Source organism: Acanthopagrus latus, chromosome 7 (genome assembly GCF_904848185.1).
Source record: "Acanthopagrus latus isolate v.2019 chromosome 7, fAcaLat1.1, whole genome shotgun sequence".
Classification (NCBI taxonomy): domain Eukaryota; kingdom Metazoa; phylum Chordata; class Actinopteri; order Spariformes; family Sparidae; genus Acanthopagrus; species Acanthopagrus latus.
In genome coordinates, this window is record NC_051045.1 from 4,177,303 (window position 1) to 4,196,106 (window position 18,804).

Sequence of the window (18,804 nt, forward strand, 5' to 3'; positions counted from 1 at the left end):
TAGAAAATTGACAAAGATACAAACAATATTTGAAACATATAAAACTTATATTATCATTGTTATTGTAATTAGTGCTCCTTAATTTATTTGTTCAGTTATTTTCTGCTCTTCTGCACTTGACCTCTTTTTGAGAACACATCTGAATTTTCCTGGTATTTTGTTTCCTTATTTCTGTATTTAAACTTTAAAATTTAAAACAAAACTTTTATGCTTTATAACACATCAGGTGATGAGTTCCTACGGCGCCTGCTGTATAAGTCCTCATCATCTGTAAAAATATATTCCAAAGTTTATCTGAGGTTAATATGAGGCTTCGTCAGACAAATCAAGTAAGTATTTTCCAAATTTATTCACTTTCTGCCTGCACTGCAGACGACTGCAGTCTGAAGACGGTCTCATATCATCTTCAGACAAACTTTGGAGTGTATTTTTGCACAGAATGTGGATTTTGCTCCTCTTCGCAAACATTGGATGCAGCACGAGCAAGGAAGAGCGATCACAGCAGGCAAAACCTGTTTCAGTGTACACACGGGGGGCCTGACTTTTGTTTAAAGACAGACTTGAAAAGACTGTGAACCCATCCAGACAGTCTGCGGTGGTAATCCTCACAGCAGCCGCCCTCCGGTGAGAACTGCCGAGGAAGCAGAGAGAGAAATTTGTGTGAAACTTGGCCTTCGGTTGTTGATGAGAACAGGATCGATTCATCAGCATCACTCGCTTCCCTAAAAATCAGCACAGGAAAATAAACATACCTCAGTCGTGTTTATTCAGTAAACCTTTATTTATCAGTGCATGAACAGAATGCCATGACAACATTATTTCTTTTTCTTTTTTTTCACCCATTTTATATCATTTCCTCTCAACCTCCCTTAAAAAAATAATGAAACGATTTACATTGGATTTTTTTGTTTTGTTTTCGGCATGAAGGCAAATATTTTATACAGGTGCTGTACAATTTATAAACATTTACATCTACCATGATGTCAAAACTAAAAGACTTTTTCTTTTTCTTTTTTTAATATATATATATATATTTATATATGTTGGAGCAATGCAAGGCCACGGTATCATACATGGTAATGGCATGAACAGTAAATAACACAGTAGCCCATCATATCAACAATAAAGTGGACAATAAATTAGTAAAGCGGTCTCGCGGACCCGGAGATGCGCGTGTACTTCTGTACATCCTTCAAACGGGCCGACGAGGGTTTCGGATGGAGCAGGGACTAGTTTGTGACGAGCAGTTTCATGAACCACTAGATGTCGCTGCACTCCACAAGTAGCAACACTGACAAAACCACACTAAACTTAAAAAGTCTTCAGAGCAGGGCACAACTGATCCCAATAAATTAAAAAAAAAAAAAAAAATACATACATGTAAATTGTCGAGTTGTTTCAAAGTAAGACTCCCGAAGAAAGCAGTCAAGCCATTTTTCAGATATATGCACCGCACCGACGACCCAACGTCCCTCCTCGCGTGGAAAAGCGACTGCGTTCTGGAGTCTGACTTTTATTTGTGACAGTGAAGCTAAAAAAAAAAAAAATGCACATACTATCTTTTTATCTTCTTCTCACATTAAGGGGGTTACACACTGACAAAAAAAAAAAAAAAGAAATGATCAATAGATAGATTTAGAGGTTAGAGTGCAGATAGATGATATGTTCTTGTGCCTACGTTCACGATGATAAAAAATACACATATCTCTAATTTCAAGGCAGATGTTCTCACTTTCTTACAATCGAGCTCCTGTTTTTTTGTGTTTTTTTTCTTTAGTTCAACTCATCTAAATGACGTGTCGATATATGTCTGTCGATGCTTTTGTTAAATGATATGTTTTTTGTTTTTGTTTTTTAAACTGGATTATAGTCGATTTTGCTACAGCGATACCTAAAAAATACACAGGCCTACCCGTCAGCTTGTATACATACATACATACATACATACATACATACACACACAGCCAGAAGGACTTAAAATGCAGAGCTGCTCACAGTAGACGACGTTATGTATCAGGCTCGCTTGACTGCGAAAAATCATAGAAATAGAATGTATAGATCGGTGTTAGTGTTTTGTTTTTTTTTGTTTTAGATGGTGATGCTGGTCTACACATTCTGTCTCTACAATAAAGTCCACGTTTAAAGTGAAATGACTCTGAATGGACATGTGTACTGACAATCTTATTATTATTGTTATTATTATTTTTTTTCGTTTACATACCATTTCAATAAATTACATTATGCTTTTTTTTTTATTATTTAACACACATGTAACAAACATTAGAACTATAACCACAAGTATCTGGTCTTGCTGTTTGATGCATATAAAGCTCTCGGGGTGGTGGGTGGTGGTGGTGGGGTTTAGTCTGTCCACCCTCTGATAAGCTAAATGGGATCAGAGAGTTTATTTTGTGAGTTCTTCCTCCATGTGTATGAATACGGTCAGTTCACAACTTACGTCGCCGGGTTCCCTCGGGGACAAAAAATGAAAAAAACAGGACAGTAAACAAAGCAAGAAGACACTGTGTCGCTCTGAAGAGAATCTCACCAGCCTCACTTTTTTTTTTTTGTTTTTTTTTGTTTAGTACATCCTTCAGTGACGGCGACAGGGGGATCGACCTCGCCCCGAAAAAAAAACAAAAAAAAAAACAGAAAAAGCTGAGTGATTGCTGTGTGAACATGTCCTAAACCCTTCATAGTGACAAAAAAAAACATTTTAAAAAAACAAAAAACAAAAAGAAGAATCCTTCATCACGGCGGGGAGAGCGCTTCATCTCGTAACCCACAGAACAGTCTCACAGTGAGTGCAATACGGAGCAGCTTCTTTCATAACCGGAGTCCCTGATTGGCACGAAATAGACTTCAGTGTCGCATCCACAAAAACCAAACAAACGAAACAAAACCATGTCCGCACATCCTCCTCCTCCTCCTCTTCATCATCATCGCACAGTACAAATACTCGTGTAAGGTACAAGCACACATGTCAGATCAGACTTGATTGCAAACTGACCGAGGCAAACTGGGTGAAAAAAAACATAAAAAAAAAAACATAAAAAAAAAATTCATGATAAATGAGAAGCTATGTTGCTGGTTACACAGTGATCTGATTTGTCCGAGATTGCTTAACAAAAAAAACAAAACAAAAAAAATCCTTCTGTTTTTTTGAATGTCTGTCTTTCAGAGGCTCAGATTTCTCTTATCACACGCAGAGAGTCCTGGGAGGACGTCAGATATCTGCGTATGTCGTCTCCGCCTGGGACTGGATCTTGGCGGAGCTGGGAACTTTCCATGGACCGGGGGTGATGGGAGCCTTCTTGCTGGTGGAGGTCCCGTTGCAGCTGGGGTCCTGGATGCTACTGCTCGAACCCCTGGGATCCTTTCTGTTTGCTTCATCCGTTGCTCCGTGGTGCTTGCTTTCCCGGTATTCCTTATCCCCCTTCTCTCTTCCACTCCTCCGGCTCAGGGTGCCACCATCGGCATCCGACCCCGCCCTCTCCCTGTGCGTCTGGGAAGGGGTCTTCTTGTGGCGTTCACTGGTCCCGTAGCTTTTGTCTCCACTCTCTAAAGCCTGCCAGGTAGCTGCGTCCTCCTCCTTGTACCTCCTGTCCTTCCCTTCTCCATAGGCAGTGCTGGGCTGCTGGCCAGCTGGACGCCTGGGGCTCTGAGGCACAGCAGGGTCTTGCTCCCTCTTGGGGGTCTTCCTCGGGCTAGAGGAGCGGTGGTCTCTCTGCCCTTGAGCTCTTCTCTCTCTGCTCATATCCTCCAGGGATCCGCCGTAGCCTTGCTCTGTTTTTCTCGGGCTCGGTGAACCCTCGACATGATCTGCCCAGCCTTCAGCAGCTCTCATGGGACTGGCTGGCTTGGAGTCGCTCCTGCTTGTTTTTCTGGCCTGGCTGCCGGGGCTGGCGGTACGCTTATGGCTGTGGTGAGAGAGCTGCTGTCCTCTTGATTTGCCGGCCTGCCTGCCGTGCTCCGGCCCCGCTACCGGGGACCCAGTTGCCCTGGGATCCCCCCCGGAGACCTCATCAGCGGCGGTTGTTTTGGGCGAAGACGGGGACAGTTCGGAGGTAGAGAGGGAGACGGAGGATGGAGAGGCTGGAGATGACTGTCCGTCAGATGCAGAGAGTCTGGGAAAGCTTGAGGTTGGAATGGTTACTTTGTCCTTTGAACCTGAGAATCAAGCAGTGGAGAGTAAGAAAAGGTTCACGCTGAGCAAAAATCTATGTATGCAAAAGGAAATGCAAAGGATTAATTATCCTTTACATGGGACTTTTTACACATTCAACAAAAATAGGGATAATTAGAAGGGTCATGCAACAGAGAAGCAGATTATCCTCATATTTTGAACAAGTAAGATGTTTTCCTCTAACACCCCCCCATAAATATTTGCCTAATTTGAGTTATGCATCAGCCGCCAATGAAATCGCTGCTGACGACCACCCAGCACTGACGTTTCAATAACCACCCCGCCTCCCCAAAAAAAGCTGATAAGAACTGCACAGCTGTGATTGAGAGCAGATTTATGCAGCAGAAAACCAGAGAGAGAAAAAGAGGAGCGATGGACTTAGTGGTGCTGAAATGAGCTTTTGGATTTCTAGGAGCAACAACTCATAGAAATTCATTCCAGGATTGAAAGTTCGATGCCAGTGAATTGCACACACAAGATCCCTTTTTACAACTTTGTCACTCACTGATCAATTTCTGGCTAAGGTTTTTTGCCCCCAAACGTCTTCATGTGTGTTCAGTGGCATGCCAAGATTATTTTTTTATTCTTATAATACCGTTAAAAAACAACTCGCGGGGCGCTCTGCAGCCTCCCAGCGCTCCTGCAGGTCTGTTTGTTCTTCTAGGACTCACTGCTTTGGTTCTGCCCTCCGGTGGGGGGGAGCGGGGGGGAGTAACTCTGCTTACTGAGTCACAGATAACTAATATATGTCAGATTGATCATGGGGATGAAGGAAGGGGACAGAGGACGACACTTAAATCTGGGAGATGAATCATTTTGAAAAAAAAAAAAGGAAGAGGCAAGAAGTACGAGGAGCACAAGGTTTACCAAGATTATTAGGGACAGACCAAGAAAAGCAGTGAGGCCCTTTAGTGATGCTCTGGTTTCATGTAGAAGCACAGGGTGGAAGAAGAGTTCAGACCTATAGGAGGAAAAGATAAATAGGTAGAAAAGAGACAGCCGTGCCGGTGCAGAAAACCCAGAGCAGATTAAAAAAAAAAGCACAAAGTGTAGATCGAGATAGAAGAAGAATGAGAGGAGAGGGAGGTCAAGAGATAAGCTCGCAACACATGCATGAGAACAAAGAAACTGAGCACCCTGCTATCAAGCAAATCCATACAGAAGCTTCTATATATATATATATATGTTTGTATGGTTAATAGGATATTGTGTGTAAAACAATGTGTGTACATGCACGCGGCTCTCAGCGGTCACTCACTGTGATCAGGGACCAGGCCCTGGCCGGGTCGGAGCAGCAGGTGAACCCGGCTGCCTCCCGCTTGGATCAGCTCGATGGCCCGAGTGTGCGTGATGCCCTGGGTGGCCTCGCCGTTGATCTCCACTATCTGATCTCCGACCTGAGAGGCAGATAAAGTCCATTCTTATACGTCGAAAGCAGGGGAGGGGATTTAGTATTCACCCAACAAGACTGAAGGTCACTAATTAAAACCTTCAGCGCCCGATTGCCAAAAACCTACATGAAAATCATATTTATTCACTCTAAATCCGACCACACAGGGACGATCAACACATTTCTAATTTCAGTGCGATGTACTCTTGCCAAGGACATCATTATGCAATGTCCACCGTAAATACATTTACATAAATCTGCACTGAAGAAACACTCAATTTAACTACAAAACTTCACTGAGAATTCTCATGTTTTTAAGTTTTGTTTGTACATAATTATATATATTGCAAACAGGAACTGCTAATATCTTTATCTTCGGCATACCTTTAACAATGCAACATTATACTTCCTTCCAGATTAATGGGAAATTTAGCAATAAGTCTTGAAAATGATTCTCCTTGAAATATAACCAAGACAAGAAATACTAACAATAATTTAAACTTTTTAGATAACAGGTGTTTGTAGGAGCACAGTTGTCTTTATTTAGCCTGAGGGCCCCTTAAGTTTAAACACATTAAAAACTCCTGGCCTGTAACTGAATTTAAAACAGCTTTCGTTTTCATCTCGATCCTGTCAGCAGGTACATTCGTTCTGAAAGTATTTTTAGATCCTTTTTAAACTTTGTCTTAGTGCCGTATCGCCAGCTTCTTTCCTCAGGCCCCTCAATTCATCCTCTATCTTAGAATTTAAGACTTATTCCACCTGGATAAAATGTAACCCAACCTGGTGGCAGGTGTGAGGAATAAGAATAATAACTGTACAGAAAAAATCTTCCTGTCACGTTTGTTCATGCAGCTCATTCAGAGGCAAAGTTCCCTGCAGTATGTTCAAACTGAGGACTGAGACAGACGAGCAGAATATCTCACATGTATCCGGCCGTCTTTGAGAGCAGGCCCGTCCTCGGCCAGGCGCAGGATGAACAGGCCCATGTTGTACTCTTTCCCTCCTCTCAGACTGAAGCCGAAGCCCCGCTGGCTGCGCTCCAGCTCCACCACGAAACAGCCCTGTGGTTCACAGACGGCAATATGAGCTTTTGAGACCGAAAAAGTCCTGTCTGTACTCTAAACCTGAGCAATAACTGACACTTTTGTTCTGTATTTTAATTAAGTGGCTTAAAAAAAACATCCCTCAGATTATAAACTTGCACCACAGCAGAGTAGGTGAACTACAAACATCATATTCTGTGAATTAGAACAGATTTTTGATATTTTGGCTGTTGTCTCACCTGCTTGGGGCCTGACATGATGAGCGTTCCCATATCTTTTGGGAGGAGCGAGTTCTTCATCTCGGCGTCGCCGTTCCTGCCACCGAAACAGACACACAAACAAACCACGACGTGACCGAAATGCTGAAGATATGAGATATATTTGATCGCGTTACATTAGAATGTGGCACAATAATTCTTCCTGAGATGAAAAACTGAATGTCAGCGCATGAATAGCATATGAAACGGACATTAAAGTGCAAATGTATGCACACTGGGAGCGTCGTGTATTCCTTCACCAGCTTCTGTGTGTCATGTCAGCACTAATGCCTGCATGTGAGCAGCTGCAGTACGTGGAAAAAAGGCAAAGATGCTCTACATGCTGGGAAGAGTGCAGAGAATTAGTCTCATTCTCTCTCTGCTTTCTGCTCCATCCAGTATCCACACGCCGCCACGCCTTCATTACCGCAGACGTGAGCCTCTTTTCTGTTGGTTTCATTGTACGACGCACAGAGACCAACGTAAATCCTTCAACGCGGCGAGTTACTTTTACAGTTCAGTGGCAGATAAAGGGGGGCACACTTTAATGCTTCGCAGAGCTCATTACGACGCCTTTGTGGGAACTTAGCCGCGGCGACACACTATCTCGAAAACTCTAGGCCTTCTTAGCGGCTCTGGCACGGAGAGGAGTTTACACACTTCCTCGCAGCCAAGCCGACAGCTCATATCTAGCCAGGGCTGACCCAAGGCATGTGTTGGAGATTAGACCGGCGAGGAGGGGCGGCGCTGCCGAGGAACGGACTAACGGGCCAAATGAGGAGAGAGAGGAAGACGCATGCTGGTAGACGGCGAGGGCCAGAAAAAAATGATGGCGGAGAAACGCCGCCGCAGAGACGGATTAAAGAGTCCGACACAGGTAATCTTGTTTAAAAAAAGGGAGATCAAAGTGCAAAGCGGGACGCCTTATTAATCTGTCTCTTTTTCTTTGCCTCGCCATGCAAACAGTGACCATGGGGGGATTTTCTGTCTGTCCGGATAACAAGGAGCGTGCGGGGCCACAAGAGATGGTAATGGGCCACACTGTAGCACAAAACCAGAGCCTGCTTTGAGAGGATTGGGGGCTAATTTATGGCTGAAGCAGCAGAACCCGTATTAGGTTTGTCTCCTGTGGACTGCCTGCACTCGTATGTGTGGATATCCGCGTACCTGTCTGGATAGCTCGGAGGCTGCTGGCCCATGGCTCTGTGTTGTGCCGAAGGGCTCTGCTTGGCTGAATTTGTTCCGGATGGAGGAGCACTTTCTGTTAACAAACACAATCCACACAACACACCCATTAGTGATCTGCTATTGGATGCCACAAAGCAATCTTAAAAACATCCTTATCTCTGCTTTTATGTAAATGCTGAGAGTGAATCAGCATACTCATTATCTTTTTTTCTCCCCCGACCAACCCCCAGAAAATCCTCTTGATATTCTCGCCGCGAAGCAGCTTCACAGGGGCCGAGGCTTTCTCCGTGCCAACCTACCGTCCTCAGGCACGACAGTGAGGGTGACAGAAGTGCCGGCGTCCTTGATGAGCTGGACGATGTCGTTGTGCGACAGCTCCATGATGGACTGGCCGTTGACGGCAGAGATGCGGTCTCCCACCCTCATCATGCCGATGCGGTCTGTGGGGCTGCCCTCGATGATACGGCCGATCTTGTGAGGTATAACTGTAAAAAGGGAAACACGGAGAAATGACAAACTGTTCTTTTTTGGCATTTTCCAGCAGCACTGATTCAATAAACCCAACATCAAGATATCACAGAGGCAGAGACAAAGACGGAGCACAGTGACCTTCTACTGCTGAGAATGGGAACCTTGTCCTAGTGTGCCGCTCCTATTATTAAAACGTGGCATGAAGTTGTACAAGATATTATGTGATACTCATATTTACAGATCTGATTCAGTGAATTATGGTGTTAAAAAAAAAAAAGGTGAATAACAAGAGTCGATATCCAGCAGCTGTGTGAGGCTATTCCTCAGCACAGCAGCGCTTTGAGCTGAATGCTAACATCAGCATGCTAACATATTCACAATGATGGTGTGTACGTACTGATATTATAATATTTAACATGCTCACCATCTGACATGAGTGTGTAAGCATGCTAACATGTGGTAATTGCTAAATCCAAGTCTGATGGGAAGGAAACTCTGCAGTTTTCTGGTGATTTAACTGGACCTTTAACTTGTTAGATTCTTATGGACCAGTTGTGTTTTGTTTCTGACCTCCAGGCGGGGGCTTGGTCTTCGAAGTCAGGATAACGAAGCCAAAGCCCTCGTTGTCTTTGCGCTGCAGGTGAACGTCAAAGCACTCCGGCCGAGCGGGCTGAGCGGGCTGGACGGCGTTTGGGAACTCGCCACGAGGCGTCTTGGGGGAGTTGTTGACCAGGACGGATGCCACCTGCTGCGGCTGCTGACCGCCCTCCTCCTCCTCGTCGCCATCTGACAAATGAGAATGCACAGAAACATGAAGGAATGCATCTGCAGTTTCATACACTTCTGGTTGCCAACTTGAAAATATCCAGTCTGCTCTGATTGGTCGTCTCTCACAGGCCTGAGAAGGCACCGCCCACCTTGTTTAGACATCAGCTTTTCTGGTGTTTTTGTATATAGGACTTACACCGGCTTATATTACTTAAAAAATACATCTTTCTACATCATGGGACCTCTAAGTCACACATCTGGAGCAGAACCGGGTCTCCTCACCTGATTAATGACATCACAATCGACCATTTCCATTTTTTTTTTGCAGTGTTTATCTCACACGTGAAATACAAAAAGACTGTCAGCTCTCCACACACTCGGGATGAACGCTCCCCTACAATCTGTTATTCATAAGACGGGCTGATCTACCTCAGTCTCTCCTCATTCTATGTTTGTTTTGCTGAGTCCCTGTTTTGTCAGCCGGCATCAGGGGATCTCTTTCTCTAAACCGCTGCTTTGAAAGCATAAACCCCCGGACATGATTGATGCTTAATTTCTTCAATGTGATCAAAGCTGTTGTTGCAATACATCAAATCCAAAGTAATTTCAAAAAGTGCTCGTACTATTCGCGGCGTGGTTATTTGTGGGGGTAAACAAGCCCCTCGATGCAGCAGGGGTTTGTGCTTTTGAAAAAAAGAAATCTCAGCATGTTTTTTTTGTGTTTTTTTTTCTCTCCACATCCTTTGAGATGTAAATCAACTATTCCAGCGGATCTAATCTCCGCTGCCCTTCACACAACTCCAGTCGCCCTCGACAGATAAACAGAGCAAACAATCCTCGACTGTTAATTGTGAGCCACTTCTGCTGTTTTGTGTCTTTTTTCTCCTTCTGTTTTGTCGGATGAACATTTTCAATTCACTTCCCTGTGATTAAAGCAATAACAGAATCCTCTTTCAAAACTTTAGTTTGGAAAGATTCCGTGTGTCTTGCACAGAATAAAAACCCTAAAAAGTCCATTTTGGTGGGGCTTCATTTTATTCAGATTTATCCGCGAGGAAGTCATCCAGAACAAATTTAAAGGATTAGAGAGAGAGAGGAAAAAAAAAAAATCCCAGATCAAAGCTTTTTTGGCTCGGAGGTCCTCCTCCAGCATACTGATCGAAAAAACAAGAGGCCGCTGCTTTTAAACTTCCAGTGCTCTCACTGAAATATGGAGCTGCTGATTCAAAAGCAGAACCCACCTGACGTCGCCAGCTTCCTGCGGACCGTGAGCATGACTTGGCCGTTGCGGGCAGCGTTGGTCATCAGCTCCAGCACCTGTTTGTGGGATTTGCCCTTTACTGGCACGCCGTCTATACAGAGCAGCTCATCGCCGGCCCGCAGCCGTCCGTCCTTCTCTGCTGCGCCCAGTGGCACGATGGCGCCGATGTACACCTGTGGAAGCGGGAAGGATGTGAGAGAAAAGGAGGTTGACACGCTGATCCGAGCCGGAGTGAGCACGAGGACTGACTGGCATCATGGTAAATAATGAGGTGAAATCCTCGCTGTCATTTCTGACAACCAATCTCCCCACTGTCTCGCAGCAATAGCAGTAATTCAGGTTACTTTCATAAATGATTTGCTTGGCGTCTGTGAGGCTGTTCATATTTGGCAGCAACATGCATCCTGAGTGACAGCTTCACGCCCGTCAGTTCACTCCTGGCATTAACGCACACGTCCTCGCTCTTCATGCGTATGAACAAAGAGGATATGATGTTTTTTTTGCACAATCAAAGTTATATCCTTGCATACTACTTTTGCTGAATTAACAACGCGGCCCAGATAGTTCAGAATTTGTCATGGGCAGCGTCTCACAAAGTCATAAAGTTTCTCCAATCTCAATAACGCACAAAATGATGTGATTTTGTAAGGGAGTCTGGGGGATTTCTTCTCTGGTGTTACAGAAGTTGCCTATTTTTCAGTTACTGTTTCTGGTACTTTGAAATTTGAAAAAATCTGACATGTTTACTGTCAACAAAATCTTCTTCTTCTTTCAGAAATTTAGCGTAAATGATGAAATTAGTTGAAATATTCTGCTGTAACAGCTGCTAAATGTTGGGAGGCTGATACAGTGGTGCTGCAACAAGCTGTCACTTCTTACAGGCAAAGAAACAACTGAATGTATCGAATTCAAAGCCAAATTCACAAGAAGGCACGAGTCATTATAAAGTCATTCGAGTGAAGTTTTGCACAGTTTGCTAAGCTTCTCCTCACTCGAAACACTCTTAAATTCACGCTACTTGTAAGGGAGTCTGGTGATATTGTGGTTACTGGTTCAATGGTTAGCTGAAACAGTTTGTTCACAGCCATCTGCTGCAGGTGAAGAGAGCCCAAACACACTGTTTGCATGACAGTGAATCATGGAAATCAGACACAATGAATCCATTCTGCTTGTTGTTTTTGTGTGGGCGGTGACTCAGTGAAGCCCGGGACACACGTGTATTCACGCCGCTACAAGACTCCAAATTCAGTCTGAGTGATCCGATCTCAAATATGCCTCCGTTTCTTGGGGCTGTCCACTCGGGATGCATGTCGATACCAAATGTGAACAATCCTTTGTGACATCTTTTAGCTTAGAGAACGTCAAACCTCGTTGTGCACAGTCGGACCGGACCGTGCTGGGCTGCTACCTACCGGCTGATCCGGCCCCTCTCCTCCGAGGACCCTGAAGCCGAAGCCCGACTCCTGGTTCCTCTTGATGTACACATCCAGGTCCTTGGTATTAGGAGCTGCAGAGAGAAGAGGAGAGGAGAGAATTACTATTTATTTTCATCCACAACAGCCAAGACAGGTAAAACACAGTTATTATTTTTTTGTTATGTGTTTTCAACATGTGATTGTGTGTATTGCACCGGTTCTATCCATCCGTAAAGACCATGGATATCTGAAATGATTTCATCAGCTGAGGAAACATTTGATTAAAAGACCTGATCAGACAAAACATGCAATTTTACAGCATCAGCAATTGCAAGACTTGTCACAATCATGCCAAGCGCTTACGCTTGTTGTCCAACATGGCCCTGGACTTGAGGTAGAGCTCAGACGCGTCGGGTTTGGGAGAGGAGGCTCGCAGCGTGGTGGCAGGGTAGGACAGCGGATTGGGGGGCAGCTCGCTGGGCTGACCGATGGTCTCTGTGCTGCTGAGCATCTCCTGTCGCTGCTGCTGCTGCTGCTGTTGCTGCGAGATGGGCTGGGAGCACGCATGGGGCAACTGCTGGTGCGCTGGGTGGGGCAACTGCTGTGGAACCGAGTGGGGCGCCTGCTGAGGTGCAGGCTGGGATATGGGAGCTGTGCACTGCAAAACAGAAGCAAGAGCTGTGAGGGAAAAAAAAAAGCACTTGAAATGTTCCCTGACCCTGTTTAACACCAAGTATTTAATGATACACACTTGGATACACTCTATGATTTATTCAAGCCTGGGGGCAGACATGTAGCGAGGGCAGGAACATCACCCCCCAGAATGACAATCCCAAACCTCTGCACTCGTCTTCATTTTTTAAAAAAAAACTATACATTGTGACTGTGTTGAACCTGGTAAACAGTATGAGTAAGCCTGTTGCTGCCTCAGCTCTCCTTCTCTATTTTGAGCGTGCAGCATGGAGGAGCAGTGCAGGAACAAGCTGTTGAACACGGCGTATCATCTTAAACACCCATTCGCAGAGGGATGTTAAGTTGCTGTTTGCCAGGAGCCAGCATATTTACCCACATGATGCAGCTCCAGAAATAACAGCCTGGCTAATGTGGGCTCACTGAATAATGTAGCCAACAACACACACACACACACACACACACACTGAGTGGTGCATGTGGGTAACCGAGACAAAGTTAAAAACCTTTTTCTGTTTAATAATTCAGCAGCAGTTTTAGCATCGGTGTACACTCTGCCTCACTCTGCACGGAGGAGGAAAAACATCACAAAGATCTGCTCCGACTTACTGGTTTTAGTGATTTCACCGGAGACGTCTGACCTGAAAGCAGAGAGGCAGAAGTGGATGTTAAAAATCTGAAAAATCATAAAGCAAACAACAGCGCATTCAAACGTGTGGCTTAAAGGTTTAAAGCTGTATCTTTTTGTTCGATCTCTCTTCACTTCACTGACTGCACGTCCACTCCCACGAATTACCAGGACAAACTGTACACAGTCAGTGCTGTCTACAGGCTGTAAATGTTTCTGACACCTCGCTCCTGCTTTCCCTCTCCGTCTGTGAGTCACAGTGCAACTCAAACAGTAGGGGGCAGTATACTCCAGTGGCAGAGGAACGGCTCCCACGTCACTCCAGGATGGGAGACACAGAGGTGACCCCTCAGCCATGGGAAACTGCTCTCCTCTCTCAGTTAAACCTGCCAGCTGTTAGCTGAAACTGGAGCACGCTGCTCCCGCTGTCTGCAGCTTTTTCATTACCAGCTCTCTGAACAGCAGCATCTCTAAAATTAAATACATGAAATCAATGAATGCGTACAGGTGTGTGAGGTTTAATTGATCCCCATTTCAAATATTAGCAATGCAAACGTAGTGACGGTGTCTCCCCTCGTTTGTGTTATTATCCTGCGGAGTGCAGCACGAACTACTGCAGGAAGAGGCTGGAATATGTCTCATTTCCAGATTTAAATCCGGAGAGCCGAATAATTTCCTGTTTCATTTTCTCTCTCTGCCCTCCGTCATTGGAAAGCGAGTTCAAGCTTCCTCCACCACCACCACCACCACCACCCACCCCCAGCTGAGAACATATCCTAACCTAATCCTGGTCTATGGGTGACCTGAGGGAAGCCCTGCAGCGCTGCTCTTTTTCAGTCCTGGAAAGCTGTGATCTGCTGCTCCGTTTAAAGCAGTAACACACACACTCACACACACACACACACACACACACACACACACACACACACACACACACACACTGCTGCATATGCACATGTTACATCAAAAAATGCATATAAGGCTGCCACAAATGGGCAAAAAGTTAATAACAGCACACACACACACACACGCACACACACACACACACACACACACACACACACACACACACACACACACACACACACACACAGACAGGACAAGCCCCTGGAGCTCAGAGCAGAGCCCAGCTGAGTACATCTGATATGTGGGTGCAACCGTTGAATCTAGGCTACTGCACTGCAGTACAGGCGGAAAAAAAAAAAAAAGAAAAAGCAACGAGCCCTTCAAATCAGTGGAAGCCTGAAGTCAGAAGAAGGGCGATGATTACCCACCATGCTCCATCTCTCATCCCTTCCCCTCTCCATTTTCTCTCTAAGCAGCATGTGAATCACTGAAGCTGCCATCTCTCTCTCTCTCTTCGCCTCTCCCAGCGTGGCTCACCATGTGACTAAGCATGACTTCCTCCCTGTTTGGGGAAGGTGCGCAGCGGGCGATGCAAAGTCGGTGTGGGGAGCCGAAGCGTGAAATTGCTTTATTTAACATTGGGAGAGTCTGTGTGTCCAAGCAATACCTACAGAGCGCCACAATCCACAGTGTCTGTCCAGGAATTAAAACACTACATGTTACAGGTTAACTCCCACCAGAGCTAAGTGGGCCTTTATCAACGCGGCTCCGACAATGCACCTTTGTCCCTTAAGAAATTCATTTTAAATGCAGGCGGGTGGGCTTCTCACTTCTGTTGTTTCTTTTTGGTGAAAGTAAGAGAGAGAGAGAGGCTACAGGCGACACAGAGCTGCGTGGGGATTAAAATGATTTCAGAAGCGTGGGACTGAACTGCTAGAATATCTCCGGGCTCCAACACCTGTTTGTTGTCTGAATGGTAACCTGAGTAGATTAATACAGACAGCCGAGATTTAACAACAGAGATGTCACCTCACTGGCAATGTAACAGAACCAGCAGCTGCGGCATAATCCTGAGGATTAGTTAATGTTGCAGGCTCGCTTCCACATTTCTTGCCGACTCACCTCCTCTGAGCACCAGCACGTTGACCTCGCTGCCCACGGGCAGGTCTTTGAGGATGTCCACCACCTGGGAGTGGCTCAGCGTCTGGACGTTCTGCCTGTTGATCTCCTTGATGACGTCGCCCTTCAGCAAGCCGCGGCACCACTGAGCATCCAGGATCATCTTCACCTTTTGGCCCAGGGGACAGTCCGCGATGGCGAAGCCGAAGCCTCCGGGGCCTTTCACCAAGGGCACGCTCACCAGCTCCGGCTGTAACAGAGTGGGGTCGGGCCCGTCTTGGTTGGGGATGTGAGGGACGTGGTGGTGGTGCTGGTGAGGATGAGGATGGTGGTGGTGGCGTCCTCCGTTGGTCATGGGAGGTACCGCAGCAGTCTGCCTGGGGAGGGTTCCTCCGTCTGGGACTGTGTAGTGGGGGTCCTGTGGCGTGGAGGTCGAGGGGGAAGGGGAAGTGTCCTTGGAGGTGCAGAGGCCTCCTGAGGCGTCCTCGCTGCTGTTGGTATCCTCGGGCAGTGGGTAGCCCCGGCACAGGACCATGTCCACGTACTGGTTGATTGGGATGGACTGGAACATCTGCACCACATCAGCATGAGTCTTCCCCAGAACACAAGCCCCGTTGATGTCCACGATCACGTCACCTGTGCGACGACAAGCATTTTTATGTTAAATGTCCTACAATCGCTACATCAGTCAAAACTGTGTTTTCCTCCTCTTCAGCTGATTGTTGGAGCTTGATGTATGCATAGAGTTGGACACTAGAAGGCTCAAAAGTGTTCATTTCCTCCGTGTTTGCTGAAAAATTGGATTTCAAGAGGCAGGCTTGCAATGAAAAATAATCTGATCCAGTATTCAGCAAACACAAGTGTGATGTGGAAAAAGCCTCCAGCGCACACACACACACACACATACGCACACACTGAGAAAGGACTTTACAGTGTCTTAAGTTTGCATAATCATGGATTCTCCATTTTTTTATGAAAGAGAAGGAATAGGTGCAACTTTTAAAGAAAATTATACTTTTTTTTGCCTGCTGGAATCGTGTGAGGCGCCCATTGGACCTTAAAGAAAAGACACTAATGTCTCTGACGTGGTTTGTCACAATAAGTGAAATGATAATTATCCGGCTGGATTGTACGAGACGAATCTGAAGCGTCATCACCCTCTCACGCTCCCGCACTCTTTAGAGAAATCCACAGACGTTAATGGAGATGGAGAGATCGAACCGAGAGCATAAAATAGAACAGGATCACTGACATGCTGCTCTCTTCTTCCTCCTTTCATCTTCACTGTAAGAGGGGAGGAATCTCATCACCCCTCGGCCCGGCTGAGATACAGGCCTGGGTGGCCCGGCTGAATTGCTGACTCGCGAGCTGGCTAAAAGCCCAGCGGAGAGGATTCAGCCCACCTACACGATCGATACCCTCTCTCTGAGCAAACACTACGGCTAAGGTTTCACTCTTGAAATGAGCTCCATGTCCTGATGTAGTGCCTGCTCAGACCCGCTACACAAACCTCTAACAACCCAGCATCCACAAAATAATAGGAGGCATCGGGGAAAAGGAGTGTCAGAAACTTGAAATAAATTGCAGCGGGACTTCAGACAGAGAGTCTTACATTTCAAAAGAAAGTTGTTCCACTTCAACAGCACTCGCTATTATAACCCAGCCAAATTAATTACATTCACTTTTTTTTTTTTGGGTTTAATCAATTACCCTCCTTCTCGAGGGGTAATGAAACACTGAAAATAATTACTCTCTCTGTTCCCACTTCCATGTTGATTCTCAGCGGCGGCATGTCTGTAGCTGCACGAGCATTCAGCGAAATCAATATCACTGTGATGTGCATCCCGAGGCACTTCACTAACGCTAATTCAAATGACTTCAATCACCGATGCATGTGATCATCAGAGTATTTATACATACAATAAAATTTTTAAAAAAGTGGGGACTTTAAAGAGCCACAGACACTCGGGCGCCTGGCAGAGGCGACGTTAACGACGTTATGTAGTGCACGAGTCACATACACATCCTATAGATGAAGCAGGTTGTCATCCTCCGGCCATGAAGAGACACCCGCTCTGCAGGCTTATTAAACCTATGATATACGGCTGCGTATAAAATCTGGTTGTCACCTGTAAACCGAACATGTGCTTTATTGGCGGAAGTCTCCCATTTTCAGGGCTGCTCCTCGGCCTGTAATCGTTAGCCTTGGCTTAATCAAGCAATGTGACATTCACGCTTACACAGCCCGTTCTGTGGTTTTCTCGTATAAATCTGTCTGTCTCTGTGCTCAGGTTACATAAAACCCTCGTTATGTACGGTCAAGTGCTGATGCCGAGCCGAGTGTGTGCACGAGCATGTGACACTGGATTATGGTTTTGTTTCGAATTATTTGTCTCTCTTTAACGCTCTCTTCACGTTAAAATGTTCACTTGTCACTTCGGTAACATAGTAAGAATCTCTAATCTTAAAGAAGAAGCTAAATGGCACTCAGTAGAGCGCATACCTCCGCCAAGGCCCAACAGTCACCTTCGATCCAATCAAGCCCAATATTAAATCGAGCATGTTTAAATCTGCTACATCAGGATATTATTTGGATCCACATCAGATGTAACCAGCCACCTAAATACGCCTGAATTTCTTTTTCAAGATCAGAAGAAGAAGAACAACAAAAAATTTAATTAATGAAAATGTCAAAAATCTCACTATATTAAAGAGAGAGAGAAAAAAAGGCCTGGATCCGTCCCTTTATCCAGATCCACACCAAAAGTTACTGTGGTCTGTTCTAGGTCGATACCCATCCTCCATCCAGGTTCTGTGGATATTCTTTCACCAGTTTTTGTTTAATCCTGCTGACAAACCAACAAGCAGACGAACACTTAAGCTCCTCTGCGGAGGTAGAGAAGTTCGGTGCGATGTTTGGAAAAGGTTAGCAGACAAACAAAAAGAGGAGAGAAACATTTGAATATTATTCACTGTGTGTCCTTTCAGTTCCTTTCCTTGTTATTCTTTTTGGGAATCAAATCATAAAACAGAATAAAATGTGGACATAACCACTGCAGCTGAAGCACATTTCAGACAGTGGAGTCCACTTTTATAAAACAGTGTGTCAGCGAGGGAACGGTTACCTGAGGCGATCTTGTTGTCGTGTGCCGCCGGCCCATCAGGAAGGACGTTTTTGACCTGAAGGAACTCGTCCGGTCGGTCTCCTCCGATGATGGTGAACCCGAAGCCCTGGGGACTCTTCCTCAGCGCCGTCTGCAGGATGGTGCCCTGCAGCTGAGACGGATCTCTGGTGAAGCCCCGCAATCCCCTGACAGGCTCGTCTGTTTGTTGGGATGACGGTGGAGAAAGAGCAGAGAGTTCGGCATGCGGTAAAAGACGAGGAGATGGAGAAAAATATCTTTAATGGCCTGATTAATGCAATGACTACATACCTAATTGCTTCAGTTTGAACATATTGCACAGTTCTGGTCTAACAATAAGGAAGTGAGATACAAAACCCTCGTACTTAATCTGACATGAAGCCACAGTGGCATTAA

At 45.5% G+C, this 18,804-nt stretch overlaps 1 protein-coding gene across 1 annotated transcript in view; it reads right to left on the reverse strand.

The window, feature by feature from the left end:
• Positions 1 to 757: 757 nt before the first annotated feature.
• Positions 758 to 18,804, reverse strand: part of magi3a (membrane associated guanylate kinase, WW and PDZ domain containing 3a) — a 125,645-nt gene continuing 107,598 nt past the window's right edge. The window contains exons 9-21 of the mRNA XM_037103028.1: positions 18,391 to 18,588; positions 15,269 to 15,901; positions 13,282 to 13,313; positions 12,346 to 12,640; positions 11,980 to 12,074; positions 10,548 to 10,740; positions 9,109 to 9,324; positions 8,367 to 8,552; positions 8,047 to 8,140; positions 6,862 to 6,937; positions 6,503 to 6,640; positions 5,445 to 5,583; positions 758 to 4,170 (exon numbers count right to left, since the gene is read on the reverse strand). Coding sequence (XP_036958923.1) covers positions 3,227 to 4,170; positions 5,445 to 5,583; positions 6,503 to 6,640; positions 6,862 to 6,937; positions 8,047 to 8,140; positions 8,367 to 8,552; positions 9,109 to 9,324; positions 10,548 to 10,740; positions 11,980 to 12,074; positions 12,346 to 12,640; positions 13,282 to 13,313; positions 15,269 to 15,901; positions 18,391 to 18,588 — 3,239 coding nt within the window. The 3' untranslated portion in view covers positions 758 to 3,226. The remainder of the gene's footprint in view (positions 4,171 to 5,444; positions 5,584 to 6,502; positions 6,641 to 6,861; positions 6,938 to 8,046; positions 8,141 to 8,366; positions 8,553 to 9,108; positions 9,325 to 10,547; positions 10,741 to 11,979; positions 12,075 to 12,345; positions 12,641 to 13,281; positions 13,314 to 15,268; positions 15,902 to 18,390; positions 18,589 to 18,804) is intronic.